Source organism: Euprymna scolopes, chromosome 37 (assembly GCF_053919585.1).
Source record: "Euprymna scolopes isolate OS-2025 chromosome 37, ASM5391958v1, whole genome shotgun sequence".
Taxonomy (NCBI): domain Eukaryota; kingdom Metazoa; phylum Mollusca; class Cephalopoda; order Sepiida; family Sepiolidae; genus Euprymna; species Euprymna scolopes.
In genome coordinates, this window is record NC_136518.1 from 7,065,743 (window position 1) to 7,084,110 (window position 18,368).

Genomic DNA, 18,368 nt, shown 5'->3' on the forward strand with positions numbered 1-18,368 from the left:
CAAAGTTGGAAATTAAAGTGTGAAAAAAAATGTACGACGTTAACCATTGGGCCACCGCAAAATACTAACGGAAACACGTTTGAATTTATTTAAGTATTAAAAACAGAATTGACACGTGGCCGCAATAAAAGTGAACTCTGCTGCTTCTATTTGACCTCATTAGTGAGCTTTTGGGTTTGTTTACCCATCTTTGGCTGGTTTCTGGATGTTTCGGCAAAAGCTGAGAACATGACATGTTTGAATTTAGTTTCACTCTATTTATACTAAAAAGCAGGACAAAATGGGGGACAGAGCGAAATAGCGTGAATCTCATAAAAGTCGACGTAAATAAATCTAGAGGCGACCCACGTTCCCAAATCCTAGATATTATCTAGGGGGTATATAAACAGTTCTAAGCGATAGTAACGCGCCCATCCCCCCCCTTCCCCGGAGAGCCGGCGAAATATGCATTTTCCTGACATACAGAAATTGCGCGCACGCATTTGCCTTTTATATATATATATATATATATATATAGTCTAGCGGGTGGGGGATACCCTGCATTGCCTGGGTGTTTTGTAGGTGTGTGTATGGGGGAGGGGGTAAGTAATAACCCTGTTTAAATATGATAAAAAAGAAAACGATGTTAAAAAAATCGTGGGGGGGGGGGGAGAAAAGAAACGGCGAAAAAAAATGGCATAAATAACTGTCGGATCGAACTTGGAATCTTAAGATAACAACGCTGTGTGTATGGTATGGGGGGGGGGGTAAACTAAAGAATAAGCTAAGTAATAACCCTGTTAAAAAAAAAACGTTGCCCGGGTGTTTAAAAGTGTTAAAAAAAAAAAAAAAAAAAAAAGTTTTGATCGGGAGGCGGGATTGAACCCGGAAGCCTTGACACGGAGGTGGAAACAAAAGCCAACCACTTAATTGTCTCAGCCACGAGTGAGAGAAATTGATTAGTGTGTTAAGTTAAGGCTTATAAAGCAAGTGAAAGAGGTTTGATTGACAGGTAGCCGCTAAATGAGGTCATCGCGGGAGCGTTACGATGACGTAGCAGTATTTTTAGTTTTCGCTTCCCCCAAGGAGGGGGGGGGCAGCTTCCCATTTAAAGGGGATTGTCCAAATCGAACAGCAATTGTCTGATATAAGGAGAAACTCCACATTGATCAAAAGCTGATTGCTTTCTGGACGTTTCTGTGCAAAAGCCGAGAACATGAACCGTTTGAATTTAGTTTCACTGTATTTATACTAAAAAGCCAAACAAACAGGTGACGCAGCAAAATAGCGCGAATCTTATAAGTGTTCGCAAATCTTTGATATTATTATCCAGGCGGTATATAAGTTCTAAGACATAGTTACCCCGGCGAAAAAAGCCTTTGTGAGACATACATAAAATGATCACACATTTTGCCTTTTATATATATATATATATATATATATATATATATATATATAGACTAGCGGGAGGTATCCGGCGTTGCCCGGGTGTTTGGAGGTGTGCGTGTTTTTGGGTATCGTTGGCCAAAAACGGAGCCTTGATATGCAGTTGGAAAATAATAAAGTGTGAATAAAACGTGTGACGTTTAACGGCAGGTGCCCGTTTTTGATGAGTTAATGACGTCAAACTTTGAATGCGGAACAGTGTTTTTATTTACAGCGAGTCTATTCGCTTTTTTTTTTATACAAAAAATGGTTTTCTTTTCAAAGTCGGGTAAATTAAATGGACATTGACCAAACGTTTGCATCACTTTTTGGAGACCACCCGGCTAATTTGAATCCAGTTTCGCGTTATAGCGAAAGAAACCGCGGTGATTTAAAAATCTGAAAAAAGAAATGGCATTTAAAAGCCAGGCAAATTAAATACACGTGCGACCCCTGTTAAGTCGTACATATTATCATCTAGACAGCATATAAAGTTTTAAGAACGAGTGAGCTGACGAGCGCTCCCCTGAAAAAAGCCTTTTGCGAATATACAGAAAAAGTGCACACATGCACAACATTTTCGTTTTTATATTTATAGACTAGCGGTGTTTGGATGTGTGTGTGTAAGGGGGGGGGGTTAAAGAATAAGCGAAGTAATAACCCTGTTTAAACTTTTAAAAAAATCAGAAAACCAAAACAAAAAACGGTGAATGTAAAACTTTAAAAATTCGAAAAAAACAAAAAAAAAAAACGAAAAAAAAACCGAAAAAAAAAATGGAGAAAAAAAAAGCGAAAAAAAAAATGGAGAAAAAAAATGGAGAAAAAAAAAAGCGAAAAAAAAAAATGGAGAAAAAAAAGAAAAAAAAATGGAGAAGAAAAAAGCAAAAAAAAAAACTGCATAAATAACCCTGTTCCATCTTTCGCATTCTTGCTGAGCACGTGACTTAATCTAAACTTAAAAGTTCAACTTTTCACTCTACATTAGAAATAAATTTTCTATTTTTTTATATACACCTCAATGAAAACAAATCTATACTGTTTAATGAAAAAAAATTTAATTCATTAGGTCTACATAAAAGCTTTTTATTCCTTTTCCAGGCTGGTCCTCCGGATACAAGCAAAATCCCAATTGCAGATGCCGTGGGTGTGACGGTCGTATTACTGACTTGTTCTTACAAAAGCAAAGAGTTCATTCGTGTTGGTTATTATGTCAACAATGAATATAGTGACCCAGAATTGAAGGAAACCCCACCAGAGATGCCAGCCTATGATAAAGTAAGCATTTAAAAACGATTTAAAAACTTTTTATTTGAAATTTTAAAAAAATTTTATCTTTAAAAAATAAAAACTTCAATTAAAAATTTAAGCTTTTATTTTTTAAATTTTTAATTACATTTTTTTTTAGTTTAAAATTTTTTGTACTTAATAAAAAATGTTTTTTAAATTTAAAAAAAAAAAATTTTTCAGGGGTGGGTTATTTAGTGATGAGTCTACATCTGCTTTTAGATGTAGATTATCTTTTAAATTTGATCTTAATGTTCTTCTTATGTATTGTGAGCTTTTCATCTTTATTTTTACTTGTGCAATTTTAAAAAAATTTTTTTTTTTTAATTGTCATTTGTTTGTGCTATTTTGTACCTAAAATCATATATGGTCTATAATTTTGGATTTTAGTGTAAAATCAATAAATATTTATTTTAGTACCAGTGATGGAAAATTAAGTCTTAAACTACAAAAAGATTGTTGGAAATTAGGCTAAGAAAATTTCCATTACCCACAAAATGTTTCCCCCCCCCCCCCCCAATTCCGATCATCCCAACACTAATTCTAACGTAAGGTGCAGAGTTCTTTATCTTTACCAAATTTTTTTTTTTTTTTTTTTTTTTTTTTTTTTTTTACCCCAAACAAGGCACAGTGGAGGGAGATGAGTAGCAAGATGTCTATCCACATATTACACTTGAACTTCTGCATGTCTGTACAGTTGGGAAAGCAGAATCCCGGAAGGGAGTTCCAAAGTCTGGAGTAGAAGGCTTTCTTACACTTAGGGATCTCTACTGTGAAGAGGTGGGATTTAGCTGCTTGTCGGGTTTGTCGGTATTTACATCGAGGGGAGTTCAAGTGCTTGTAGTTCGTCAGTGCATTCACCATTAAAGTGTTTGTAGAACAGTCAGAGGGATGCAACATTTCATTGATGGGACAGAGGTTGAAGCCTAGATGACAGTGCAGGACCTATCAGGTTGGCGACTCTCTTTTGAACCCTGTTCAGGAGTGAGACTAGTAGCAGATGCGCCAGCCCAAATGGGACAATACTTCATACATGGACGAATGGTGGCCTTATAAAGGTACAGGATACTTTCAGGCGTAAGCAGCTTTCTAGCACGGTAGAGAGAGCCCACCTTCTTTACAGCAGCCTTGGCAATGCTCTCTATGTATCTATTCTAACTCCACATTCTCTGAACGTTAGGTGGAGGAGTTTTGTTTATTGAAAACTAGTCTCTCTTGGACACTTTTAGTTGGTTAATTGATTAGCGACATTTCGCCAGCAGAGATGGTTTTTGTTGCACCAAACAGTCGCCATAACTTTTTTTTTTTTTTTTTTTTTTTTTTTTGTGCAATTTCGGCTTCAGGAACTGTACCAAATGTCGCCGGTTGTCACACGTCACAATCCACTTGAAAAATGGGTCGATTTTATTGCGCACCCATTTATCCAATGTTGCAATATTTTGGAGTGATAATGGGGTATGATCCCACACAGTCGGACGATTCTATTTATAAATGATGCTGCTAAGAACTGACGAATCAAATAAATTCACGGTCTGCTACCAACCAATCAGAAACCAGGATTGCTTCATAAATATTAAACCTTGTCTAGAGCAATTTCACATGTTCTTTTCTCGGTTTCGACACGGTAAGAATATTTTGTTCTGTGGAACTGTCTACTACAAACAAGTCACCTCCCAGGACTTGTGTGTAACAGCGAATCATCTGAAACTCAAAATGGCTTACACTTCGAGATCCAACTTGTGACTTCCCTATTTGCGTTAAATGGCAAATGACTGTTGAGCAGTCGACCTCGAGTTCAACTGCAATTTCTTGTGTGGTTTTGCAAGGATTGGCTTCAATTAAGGCTTTCAAATGTTCTTCGAGGCTCTAGTCACCATTGCGAAATTTCTTGAACCACCATTGTGCCAAATGTTCATTAGTGGTTCCTAGGCCTAACGCATCATTGATATCACAAGCTGTCTCTGCAGCTTTTCGGCCTAGTTTGAACTGGAACAAGAAAATTGTACGGATTTGAATTTTGTCCATGCTGTCGAAAAGCCTGCAAAAAATGAAGAGATTGAGAACAGTAACGAATAACACGATTCGATAGAACGAAAAACGTGTTTGCATTATTGAAAAATATTGTACTTAGCAACTTTTTTTTTTTTTTTTTTTTGTTTAGTCACACCCAGACACTCTATATTGTGGAACATTTGTTTTTTTTTTTTGTTTTTTTTACCTCATCATTGGAAAATCAAATCAAGAGAAACTCTTTTTATTGAAAAAAGCCAGACTTTTATTACTTTCACCTAAAATTTATTTCGTTTTCTGTATAAGTTAAAAAAACAGAAAATACCAAGCAAAAAGTATATAATTTGACTATTATTTAAACAATCTTAAATACAACATAAAGCCGTTTTGTAGTATTTTTTTATTTTTTCAATTTTAGTATTTTGTACATGCATCCATACCTTCATATGTACAAAAAAAATAAAAATTTATTGCAAAACTCTTGTAATTAACAATGTCTTTTTTATATAATATATATATATATATATATATATATATATATATAATTACAAGTTTAGTAATACCTTTTTTTTTTTTTCTTTCTTCGTCTATACGTTGTACAAAAAAGCTATTACTAGAGATACTAATAATCGTACCCTATTTCCAAAAGGGTAAATATATAACATGAGAAATATTTGGAATCAAGTCTTTCCTTTTATTTTAGATCATTTGAAATCATAGCAAGTTTTTGTCTCCCTTCTATCAAGGGTTCTGGATATGACCTTAAACTATATCCAGTGGTGAAGCTCCAGCTTGCGGGCTTTGGGGAGTGTGGAGCCACCCTTTAATTACCATTGCTCCCAGGTCCACTCTGACCCGGAGTGGTAGTACCTGTTAGGGTCCCAACTATGGGTTAAATAGAAACCAACTTGAAAACAAATATATTCTATTAAAAAAATTTTTCTGAATCTTTGGATTCGGCATTAAATAACCTGAAAAGGGTTGATATGCTGTAAAACAACCAACCAACCCTTCTATCAAGACTAGTTTTTTCCCCTTTTTTTTTAATTTTTTTTTTTATTGTCCCTCTGTTTCTTCCGTTCCTTTTTTTCTTTTTCTCCCCCCCCCCCGTTTCTTTTTTTATTCCCATTTCTTTTTAGTTCTGAATTTGAAAATCTGAAAAGACGCACATAAAAATTAAGTTTAATTTTTATTTGTATAAAATTGTTTCTTAAATTTTTTTTTTTTATTCTCAGTTACAAAGAAACATCCTGGCTACGTGTCCACGAGTGACCAGATTTAAGATCGACTGGGATGACAATCCTGACAGTGAAAACATTCCCCCAGCTCAAAACACAGAAACTGAATCCAATCAAATGTTCGAAGGGAAATCCAACGACGAAATGTTAAAATCTGTTTCCGCCTTCCATGAAGACAGCAATAGCCTACGGATGGAAACTGAGGAAATGATGGCATAGACAGAACACGAACACCAAAATCACTGACATTTTGTGTTCTCTCATAAGACCCAACCTTTCTACCCCCATTGGTGGTTGGGGAGAGGGGGACAAACCCACTTCTCCGACCCCCTGTTTCTTTTTTCATATAATTATGCCAACGGTTGGAGGAATTGTTCATATTTCATCATTTATCCTCCTCCCTCAAAAAGACGCGGGTCGGATGTCCTTGGGCAAAGAAAGAAAGTGCCAAGAATTTTCAGTAAATTTTAAAAATGGAGCTTCCAAAAAAAAAAAAAAAATTATGGATCTTAAGGATTCGTAAAAAAAATTATTTACGATGAAATGATTAGTGGATATTATTTTCAAACAACTTCTGTTTTTCTGTTTATCTTTCTATTTTTGTTATCCTGTTGTTTCCCTCCTTATTGTTTTTTTTTTTTTTTTTTTTTCTCATCCCTTTGTCTTTTTTTTTTTTTATATATATATATATATATATATATATATATATCCGTTTTCTTTTTTCCCCTCTTCCCACTTTAACTTTGTCATTCGTTTTCTTGGGTAAAAAGAATATTTTACAAATATTAGCTGTTCAACGTATGTCGTGTGAAAACAGACGTGGTTGCATAATTTCTCCATAGAATTGCACAGGGGTGGATAATTGCAGTCGTTACAAAATTGGGCAAGTAAATCTCAAGAGTTATCTGCCCCCAGAACAGTTTTCTGGAGAAGAGTTGTAGCTGTGTTTTATTTTCATTTAAATTTTCAAACTACATACCGAGTCATCCATTAATTTATTTTCTTTATCGAATGGAAGATTAACTTGAAAAGGTATTACTCATTTGCAAATTGTTTACTCTAATTGACTGATATTTGAGTAATTTTACTCGAAAATGACATAAAATCATGATTTTAGTACAAAAATCGATACTCATTTAGAATTTAAAAAAAAAAAAAAAAAAATCTTTGCATATATTCATCACGGAACGAAAATGTCATATTCCAAAAATTATGTAAATTGATGTAATTTTCGTTTTATGAGGAAGCAAGACAGGTGGCCGAATCTGTTATAGTTTTTAAAGATTTTTTATTTTTTTTATTTATTTAATTTTTTTTATTTATTTGCTTTTTTATTTACTTTTTTTTTTTTTTACTTTTATTTACTTTTTAAAAATTTGTTTTTAGTTTTAATTTTCTATTTTATTTTAAAAAATTTTTTTTCTCTTAGATGTTACAATTCAAGAGCAACAACTCAATTTGACTCGAGATTTTGTTTGTGTTCAAAATAATTTCAAACTAAAAATTGAAAAATTTGATTTTCTTAAAAATAAACAAAAACACAAACTATTTAATTAACTTACTTGATTTGGAATATATTTTCGTTTTGTGACTAGTGTGTACATCATAAAGTTTTTTTTTTTTTTTTTTTTGTAATTCTAAATAATCATTGCTTTTGTTTTTCTTTCTTCCTCTTTCAAACTTATATTTTTTCTCTTCCAAAATCTGTAAGACAGTTATATCCCCCCCCTCTCTATCTGTCTAATATATATATATATATTAGTCCATATATGGTAGTTTAGTTGCATCACAACTTATCGGTGTTACTAGATTACTAGATTAGCACCTTTCCCTAACCGGGGATTGAACCTACGATGATCGCATTGAATATTGGAATTGAAATTAAAGGGAGATAACTACACTTATAAAGCGAATAATAGTTTAAGAATTTGGTTCTTGTTCAGAATTTCCCTCTATATTAAAAATCCAAATCTTTGATTCGGATACCTGTGACGGAAATGAAAATATTGAACACCAAAAAATCACGTAAACTCTTTTTTTAATAAGAAAATCAAATTTTAGGACTATCCGAGGAATGACAGTCTCGCTCACCATTTTGACAAAAAATCTTGAAAAATCTTGTAATGCCTATGAATTCCCATTAATAACTTAAAAATGAAAATACTTGCATTTATGATTTTTGGAATATATTTTCAGGATGTCACTGGTATGTACAATCATACAGATTTTTATTTTTGTTTTTTAATAGAGGAAGTTCTGGACCCCCCCCCCCCCTAAAAAAAACAAAATTGGGGTGGCTGGAAATATATGCAACTGATTTTTTTTCTTTTTTCTCCCTTCCCCATAACATTATTGTAATGATTGTGTATGTGTGCATGCATATATATATATATATATATATATATATATAGCAAAGATAAATTTTACAATTTTTTAGTTGCTGTATGGAAACAATATTGCAATTGTTACCTTTTGAAAAGTAATCAATGACCAACTGAGAAAACTTAATATTTGGAACTTGGAGATATATATATATATATATATAATACACCCACACACTTTAACATTTAACAGTTAAATGAACATTGCAATCATCTAGAGTCCTTTTCTCCTCATCAAGTTTCTGTACTGGTACAGCTTGTGAACTACAAACTAACCAATTAGGTTAGTTTTTTTTGTTTGTTTTTTTTTATCAGGTCAAGAACTGTATAAGTACTTAGTGATCAAATTGTAACTTTTCTTTTTCGTTAACATTCTTTTCTCTCTATGGTGGAGAGTTTCTTTGAAATCACATAAACAAACATTGTCTCTAAATCTAAGTCATAATTTAGTTTCAACCCAATAAGGACCTTTTCAAATCTTGACTGGCTCACTCATTTGAAAAGGCCCCTAATGAATTGAAATAAATTTATGAGATTGTGCTAAGTTTTATTTATTTTTTTTTTTTTAAACTTGTAGGAGGGAATTCATTTTTTGCGGACTGCTATCCTCATCTTAATAGTTCTTATTTCACAACGTTTCGGCCAACTTATCCTCTGGCCTTCTTCAGGTGATTAGGAGGGAGATGAGGCAATAACAGGAAGAGAAACGACAACTGAGTGAACACTGGCCTTATATATGTGCTATTTTTTTTTTTTTTTTTTAATTTTAATCTTTGATTTTCAACTAGAAGGGTTACCCCACATTGCCCAGAACAAGTGTTACATATTTCTATTAAAATTTCTATCTCTTTATGTCTATCTGTTTCTCTTTGCCCCTCTCATCGTTTTTCATCTTGTTTGTTTCTTTTCAAAGTGAAACATAACATAACACGACTGTACCCCCCCCCACACACACACGCACACACACTTACAAACCTGACCTGGTTGACCTCAAGGCATTCATGAATTCATTGTTGCTCATACCTACCGAGTGAGGCGTTCTCTATTCACGCTGTTTCTTGAATAAAGAGTCTAATGTATTGTCATAGCTTTCTTTGCAGTTATACAGACAGTAGGTTGCAGTTTCTTTCTGTCCGAACAGTTTTCATACGATTGTCCTGACCATTGTACCCAGAGGTATCTTATGCTCAGCAAAATGAAATACGAAACCATGAACAGAATTATTTTATTCCGTATTACATTAGTCACCTGCTTTTTATGACCTCACATTATCCTGATTGGGGGGGGGGGGGTTCTAGTCCATACCCAAGGGACTTCCACAAACTAGGGGAGGGAAGAAGGCGTTTTCTTTTCCTTTTGACAGTAGCGCTGTTCCGCTACCCATATAATCGTGCTAAATGATTTTATTCTAGAAAATGTCTAAATTTAAGGCTTAAGCTTAAGGTAGTCTTAAGAAATTAAAATTCAAGGAAATATTGCTTGATTGGCGTTTAATGACTAAGAATCAAATTCAATACGAATTCAAAATATTCAGTTTCAGCATGGGAGATGGTGGCGATATAAAATAACCGAAGGAAACTGAAATTTGAACATTAATTGATGTACAATGCCAGCTGTGAAAGTTTAACAAAATTCAAAGATATCTGAATTTTTACGACGATTGTCAGCTTTTTTTTTTTTTTTTTTACCTCACTGTTTTGTTTTAATAATCCCCTTTCATGGTGTTCCTTCTGTTTTTTTTTCACTGTTGATTTGTCCCATAACATTAAAATGTCCATTTCAAATATTAATGTGATGCATTATTTAAAAACATTTTATAACAATAAAGAATAAACACTTAAAAATAAGTTTGTATATTTAGTTTGTGTTATATTCACTGTCTGATTTGATGACATCTCTGGCGGAAGGTCCGTTTGTCCATGCATTAATGTAATCTACAGACTCCTTCAAATCAGACCTTGCTCATCAAAGCCTGATAGTTGGCCTGTTTTGATTTCCCCTGTAATCTTGTATTGCAAGATTTAAAACAACTTAACATAATGTTTGGACAGTTTCCTCATCAATAACTTTGATATCACAAAACGACTATCAGTCCCTTATTTATTGACTTTGTTAAAAACGGGAAAATTTCACACACGTGTGTGTGTGTGTGTGTGTGTGTATATATATATATATATATATATATATATAATGTTATATTATATAAAAGCAGTCATTTATCAAAGCCTGGAGGCCCTTCGAGGATAAGGGTTAATGAGTACACAGTAGTCAATGGGACAATACCGTAGTAATCGTTAGTAGTGAAAATTTGGTAAATTGGATTACTTAAGGGGATGGCTCATTAAGAACTTGTTTACATTGGACTTGAAGACAACCATATTGTAGTCAGCTGGAGAGCAGGAAAACGGAAGAGTTCCACAGGTGTGCAATTCTAAGAAAGAAACTTTGCTTATGGAGTTTAGGTTTAGGCACAGATAAAGAATGGGGGGAAATTAAGTGGTTTCAGCTAGACAATTGTTTTTCATGAAAGTTTGGTGAAGGGGGACCATAGATTTGAGCTCAGACGAGCACTTGCCATATTGCATTGTGCAACTCTGTACATTTCTTGCCATTACTCCGAGTTATATTAGATGGAATCGGTTAGGGATGCATAGTCTGAACAGTAGCTGCTAATAGCCAGGCTCCAGCAGACTTATAGATGCTCATCAGTCATGGTGGAGCAGTATTTGGGCTTAATGATCTTCACGTGGGAAAAGGCTGACTCGTATAAATAAGTACACCCAAATAATGCAGCCAAGAAGGTAGCACATTTACTGATGTTGTGGTCCTCTGTAAGTTCATGAGCTCTCCATCGGCTTAGTGTTAGAATCTCATCCCTCACTCCAGAAGAGTTCAGGTGAGACGGTGTTGCAATTTTCGATGCAACTGAAAAAAAACTGCAGCATCTTCTTGGAAAGGATAGCACATAAATGTAGTGATTGGTTCGAGTAAAACGGTCTTCAAAATGTTTATCGAACTCTGACGGACAATTGTTAGTTTGCTTTATTTCATGTGCACTGTCAAGCTGTGAACATGACTGCTTGTGTCTCCAGTTCTGCAAGGTTTTTTTTTTTTTTTTTTTTTTTTTTTGCAATGCTATTTATCCTCAATGCCTTTTGGATTGACGTAATGGGCACCTCTGTATTAAACAAGGCCGATAGCCATTAGTCGCGTGCTCTCGTGTAATGAATGAATGCGTGAATGTAGGATTGACATGAAATTTTTTAAGATAAACTAAAATGATCGAAAAATGGGCTGAAATGACTTAAATAAGAAGTAAATGACTTAGAATGACTTTAATGAACTTAAGGATGAATTGAATGACCTTAAGAATGACTTGAATGCTTAAAAAATAACTGGAATCCTTCAAAAACAACTTGAATGACTTTGAAACTGACTGATTGTAAAGTGGGTGATCATTTTACATTAAATTAATACAGAAAAGTGATCCCCCCACTTTATATCACAAAGTTACGAACATAAGTACAGCATGTACTACAGATACTACACTTATATAAAAATAACTGTGCGAGTTCGTTCCCTATGGACTCCTAAACGGTTGGATCAATTTTTGAAATTTTATAAAAGATGTACTTTATGCGCCTGGCAGTGTTATTAGATGGGCTTTGTATCTGAATGTCGATAAGTATCGATAATCAAAAATGTCCGATGAAAGAACAAGCGATTTTGACTAAAGTTAACGCCTTAAACAGCCTAACATCGCAAGTACAACACCAGCAGAATAACCCTGCATATAAAATCAATAGTAAGTTCTTTAATATGACAGGGGCACGTTCAAAATGAATGTTTAAGCACAATCGAAGCATGATACTTGACTTTTTTATTTTAAACTTTAATTCCAGCCATTATATAAAATAATTTTTCAGACAACAGTAGGTTCTCTACAGTGCAATGTAGATTACAATGTATTGTGAACTGTCACTGTGAAGAGGCATGTGAACATTCCTCCAGGTGCATTGCGAGGGGTCCCCAATTAAAGTAGGTAATTAATCGTTTTGATTGAAAAATGGCCGATTTTATTGATTTTGATGACAATAAAATATGGAAGGGTGAAACATTGATTCTCATTCAATCCCAGGCAACTTGGAGTCTCCCTGCTAGTCTATAATATGAATCTCATCTGTCTGTTTAAATGTATGTATGTATGTGTATGTATGTCCGCCTAAAACTTTCAACAGAGGCAACGGATTTACACGTGATCAGTATCATTTTGAAGCTCAATATCTCGGACGACAAATATCGAAAAATTGGCCAAAAACATTAATTCCTTTACCCTCAACTGGGCAGTTTTCTACAAGGGTCAATTTTTTTTGCAAGTCATTGTATCGGTTTGAATTGACTTTGCCTAATTTGAATGTTCCGAACTTTGCGTCATGGATTAGCGGTAAGACGTTAGATTTCCTTTCACTTTCTTTTCTGCCTTCGTGTCACGGGTTTGAGCCTGCCTGCCTACTACCACTTTTTTTTTTTTTTTTTGCACATGGAGGTCACCACTTATCAAGGCCCGGAAGCCACTCAGGGATAAGGGTTATTGTGTGTATAGTAATCAATGAGATAGCATTGTAGTAATCATTAGTATTGGAGATTTGATAGAGTGTCTTACTTAAGGGGGCGGTTTGTCAGGAATTTGTTTATGTTGGACTTGAAGATAAAAGCTGTAGTCAGGTGGAAAACGGGCAAACGGAAGAGTTCCACAGTCATGCACTTCTGAGAAATAAGCTCTGCTCATGGAGTCTACATTTTGATTTAGGCACAGATGAAGAGTGGGGAAAATTAATGGCAGTAGTTTCAGCTAGACAGGTGTTTTTCGTGAAAGATTGGCGAAGGGGGGGGGGCACCTCCAAACATCTGGGCACTCAGGCTAGATATATATTCAATTTTTTTTTTTTTTTTATATCAAATATTATACTCGAATGTTTTGTCAATGCTGGGTATTAAGATTCCTGTTTATCTTCTTTGTGTAAAGGGAAGCAACTCTGCTTTTAAATTTTTGTACAAAATTCTGTCTTATGATTTGTTATTCTTTAACTTCATTGTTTTGTGTTAATTTTTTTTTCTTTTTCTCCAGAGTTATAGATTTAATAGTTGTCAAAAAAAAAAAAAAAAAAGCTCTAGAAGCTTGTTTTTACTTGTTAGGAGGGGTTTAGGGCGAATATAGTTTGCCCAAAATTACAGAAATTCATTTAGTCTTATTTTTAGACTAGAAATGGGATGCCTATCCTTGCCAGGTGTAAAATATGCTTTAAATACACCCCGTGCCAGAATTATATGCAAATCGATATTTTTTGTTCTAACTCCGAAAGTTTTCAATGAAAATTTGAAATTTAGCATGTTATATGGCAACACAAACACAATCGCAGATCTAAATTTTTAAGCTAATCTGCACAGTAATAAACAATTGGCAGCCATTTTGGTGATTTGCATTTTTTTTTTTTCAGTGTGCCAACTTTATATGCAAACCAATGCTAAAATATGGTGAAGTGCTAAAAGATCATTGAAACATTGATTATTCTAGGAATTTGTAAATTGTGAACAAAAATAATAAAGAACAAACAACTTCAATATGGTTTCATAGTACAATCAATATCTTATATAATTGCCATTTTTATTGACAAGAGCAAAAAGCGTTTGGTCCATTGAAGATGTCAAACTTTCTATTTCATCTGATGAAATGTCTTTCGCAGCAGTCAGAATAGCATTCCAGAGGTCATCCTTGGAGTTGTACTGCCTTCCTCCGGAGTAAATATTTTGTTTCAAGATGCTCCACAGATTTTTGATGGGATTTAAATCTGGAGAACAGGCTGGTCATCGGATTATTTTCCCATGTCTGGCAAAAAAAATCTCTCCAAATATTCCATGGTTATCCTTGCAGAATGAGACCGTGCATTATCATGCATGAATACCATCTTTTTCCGGAATGCCAAATTCTTCTTGTGCCAGGGTTCCAAGTATTCCTTAATGAAGTCAATGTAAAGTTTGGCAGTAATTTTCACTCCATCTGTGACTCTGAGTGGTTCTGCCAGCTCATTGCCAATGATTGCAGCCCAGAACATGTTTGACACTCATCAGTGAACAAAACAGTTTGAAAATTCAACTTCATGTGATCTCTTGCCCACTCCATCCTCTTTTTCTTGTGGATATCCTTCAATCGTGGGCGGAGATCTGGCTTTTCAAATTGTGCAATCGTCCTCAGGATACGGCAACGAGTTGATTTGAGCACATCTGGAACGCTAGTTTTTTCAAAAACTTGTTTGCTAGTTTCAAGTGGGTTACGATGAACTTCTCTTGATCTTGCTCATTGTTCGACGTGACAGATATTTCTTGCAAATTTTCCCTTTGTCAGAACGTCCGTTGCAAAGTTGAGGGTTAGTACAATATGTTTTGATTGTACGATGAGCACGGTGTAATTCTTTGGCAATTTCTAAGGTGGAAATCTTCTGTGCATGTCTTAGTGTTGCCGTATAACGTGCAAAGTTTCACAAATTTTCATTGAAAACTATCAGAACAAAAAATATCAATTTGCATATAATTCTGGCACGGTGTATATTTTAATTTGTACAAATTTTGTATTTCAGAACCAATTCTCTATTAACTCTATACTCCTATAAATTTGTGTTAATATTCCTATTAAAAAAAACTTTTTTTTTTTTTTCTATTTATTTTAAAAGAAAATACAACTTTGTTATATATGGATCGTGGAATTGCATTCATCTGCAAAAGACGTAACTCATTTACATATTTTTTTTTAAACATTCATTTTAATTAATTTCCTATCAGTTTGTTTCTTATACGATGACCATCTTTATTTAACTATTACGTGTAATTATATTCATGCAGATATTCTACATAATTTATACTTGCGTAATATTTGCATAAAAAGGTTATAATAAACACTAACCTCTTTCTATATATATTTATATATGTGTATATATGTTTAAAAATCTTTGCCTACCAAACTGTCTGTTTTTTATCTACATGCATAAAACTTAATATATAGGTTATTCAAACCCATGCAAAACTTTATATTTGAGTTTTAGCCGGGGAAAATCTGTGAAAAATTTAAAAAAAAAAAAAAAAAAAAAAAATGGAATTTCTCTTGCTGACCATGATTTTTTTTTTTTTTTTTTTTTTTTAAATTCAAGTAGATCTTTCTTATCTGAATAAACATTTTCATGGATAAATTGAATTCTGGGTGGTCTAACTCCAGAGTAGACATATTTCCTGCATTATTTCCCTTTTAGTTAAATGCCTCTCACTCGCGAGCCTGTTATTCGACTGCAAAGCAAATATGCAACTGCCTAGTGTATGTTTACATCCATAACAACAATCTGTTTAAATTAAATGAACAGATGCTGTGCTTTTTTATTTGCAGACTGTTATCTTCATCATTGTTGTTTAACTATGTTTTGGCCAACTCATCCTCTGGCCTTCTTCAGGTGATTAACATCGATGGGATAGGAATGCTGAATCTTGTAACTTATCTCCAGTAATTACTGCCTTCCCATAGTTGTCTCAACACGTTTTGGCCAATTAATCCTCTGGCCTGCTCTGAGTAGGATTGAAACTGCTATCTTCAGACAATGCTCACCTGGAATCGTAGCGATTCAACGCCGCTATCCACTGTGCCACAGGTTCCAAAGGGTGATCAAGATGGGGATAACAGTCCACAAAAAATATACAAATTACTCCTCAAAGGATTCCAATAAAAAAAAATGTCCCGTGCTATCAGCCAAGCTCTACCCCCTGTCTCATCACTGCAGTGTCTTGTATCCCTATACCTGTTTCACAAGTACTGTAATGGAATTTGCTCTCATGAACTCGCAGCACTTGTGCCCCCTTGATGTACATACTTCTTAACGAGTAGCAAAATTCCACCCCATTAACTGTTGAGATCCTTAGACGCCGGAAAGTTTTCTACTCTAATAGTTTCTTCCCTCAGGTTGCTGGACTTTGCAGTTCTCTTCCTGCTTCCCTGACTAACATGCTAACACGCAGGAGTTTAAATATGCAATGTGAATGGACATTTCGTTGCTCAACTTCTGCTGGACACAATCCCTAAAAAATAGCCCCTTGGGTCCAAATGACAATATGCCATATTTGGGGGGAAATTTTTTTTATGTTCAGTTTGGAATTCTCTATAGGTTCCTAAGTTCGACAAGATACACCTGAAGGTTTGAGATTACATCGGTTGAAATGTTGCGAAAATAATGAGGAAATAATAGTTTGAGTAATTTAAAGCCTCATCTGAAATATTCCGGAACATTTCTTTTTTTTTTTTTTCTTTTTTTTTTTTGTCTGAAAATCTAATTTATGTTGTGACCCCCCCCCCCACCTTCTATCCTACTTTTTCTCTTTCTCTCTCTATCTTTCTTTTTTTTTTTTTTTTTTTTTTTTAATTCCATCCAAATTAAAATTGACTTCTTTTTCTTCAAATTTACCAAAAACTGCATCCTTAACAATTTTTTTTTTTCCTTTTTTTTTTTTTTTTTTTTTTTTTTAAGGAAAAAAAAAAAATAAATAATTGGATGCCAAATAAAAAAAAAATAAAAGATACAACTTTTTTTCATATAACAAAAAAAAATTTAAATCAGCCACAATTCGATTGCAATGGAGACCACACATGCTTTACTTGAAAAAAAAAAAAAAATTTATTGAAAACTTTTGTCACTTTTTTAACAATATGTACAAAAAAAAAAAAAGAAAGAAAGCTCCTGTAAATATAAAAAAATGTATCCTCTTCAATGCGAGTACAGAGTAATTTCCCTTGCTCTCTGTCTATAATTATTTTTAAAATAAAGATTTTCACTTTTTATGTGTGATTTTTTTTATTTTATTTTTTCTTATTTCTGATTTTTTTTAATGTAAACGCCAAATAAATCTGCCTCCTTTTACAAAATTAAGCACGTGTTCACCTGTGGCCATTTTAATTTTTTTATCCATATAATTTTCTACTCTTGTTATTCCTTGGTTTGTACATTACACTTTGAAAAAGGCCAAATACAATGTTTGAAGGCCAAACTGCTTAAAAAAAAAAAACATTTTTAGTTTTAAAAAGGCCAATCCGGTAATCCTGGACCTCCTTTAGTTTTGTTTTCAAATTTTATAACATATGCTCATTGTTGTGATTGTGTGAGAAAGGTAATTTTAATTTGCAAAAATCAGCAAAACTACATTTAAAAAAAAAAAAACGCTTCCTGAGACGCATTGCACCTAACATTGATGCTTTTTGTTTTTCTACCTCCATTTTGCAAAACTTAATTATGTTCTACAAAAACGAACCCACCTTTTCCTTCTTCCCATTTCCTATTTCTGTTTCTATCTCCTCACACTTCCTGACTGGTTTCCTAACTTAAAATGTACCAAACATTAATACTGTAACTCTTTTCCCTCTCCCATCGCAAAACTCATGCATGTTCTGCAGGGCAAGGAACAAAAACGATAAAATCCACTATAAAACAACCAAACCAAACACTACAAACTAGCGATTGAAGATACAAAGAGTTTGAAGAATAAAAACTTCTACAAAATAACTGGATGCAACATGAATATTATTTCCAAAATAACGGGTTTTGGCATTAAATAACCCGAAAAGGATTGATATGCCGTAAAACAAACTAAACCAAACATAAAAAGGTAACACTCGGAAGAAACAGGGAAAAAGAAAATATTGTTTGTTAAAATGTGGTTTTATCTGTATTGAACTATGTAGCACAAAATTACTTTCTGAATATTTATTAGTACTTCTTAATTTATCTTATTTGGATCAGTTCTATATTTAAAATACAAAGTACACTATTTTCATAGAAATGTTAACCTATATTCCTATGAATTTTTTTTTTTCTATTTATATTCATATTATTAAAACCTTTTTTTTTTTTTTCTATTTATTTAAAAAGAAAATATAACTTTGTTATATATGGATCGTGGAATTGCATTCATCTGCAAAAGATCTAGCTAATTTGCATATTTTTTAAACATTCATTTTAATTCT

General features: G+C 33.6%; 1 protein-coding gene across 1 annotated transcript in view; it reads left to right on the forward strand.

Moving 5' to 3' along the window:
• Positions 1 to 17,189, forward strand: part of LOC145261062 (histone chaperone asf1b-B-like) — a 35,504-nt gene extending 18,315 nt beyond the window's left edge. The window contains exons 3-4 of the mRNA XM_080119224.1: positions 2,503 to 2,679; positions 5,934 to 17,189. Coding sequence (XP_079975350.1) covers positions 2,503 to 2,679; positions 5,934 to 6,155 — 399 coding nt within the window. The 3' untranslated portion in view covers positions 6,156 to 17,189. The remainder of the gene's footprint in view (positions 1 to 2,502; positions 2,680 to 5,933) is intronic.
• The last annotated feature ends 1,179 nt before the right edge of the window (positions 17,190 to 18,368 follow it).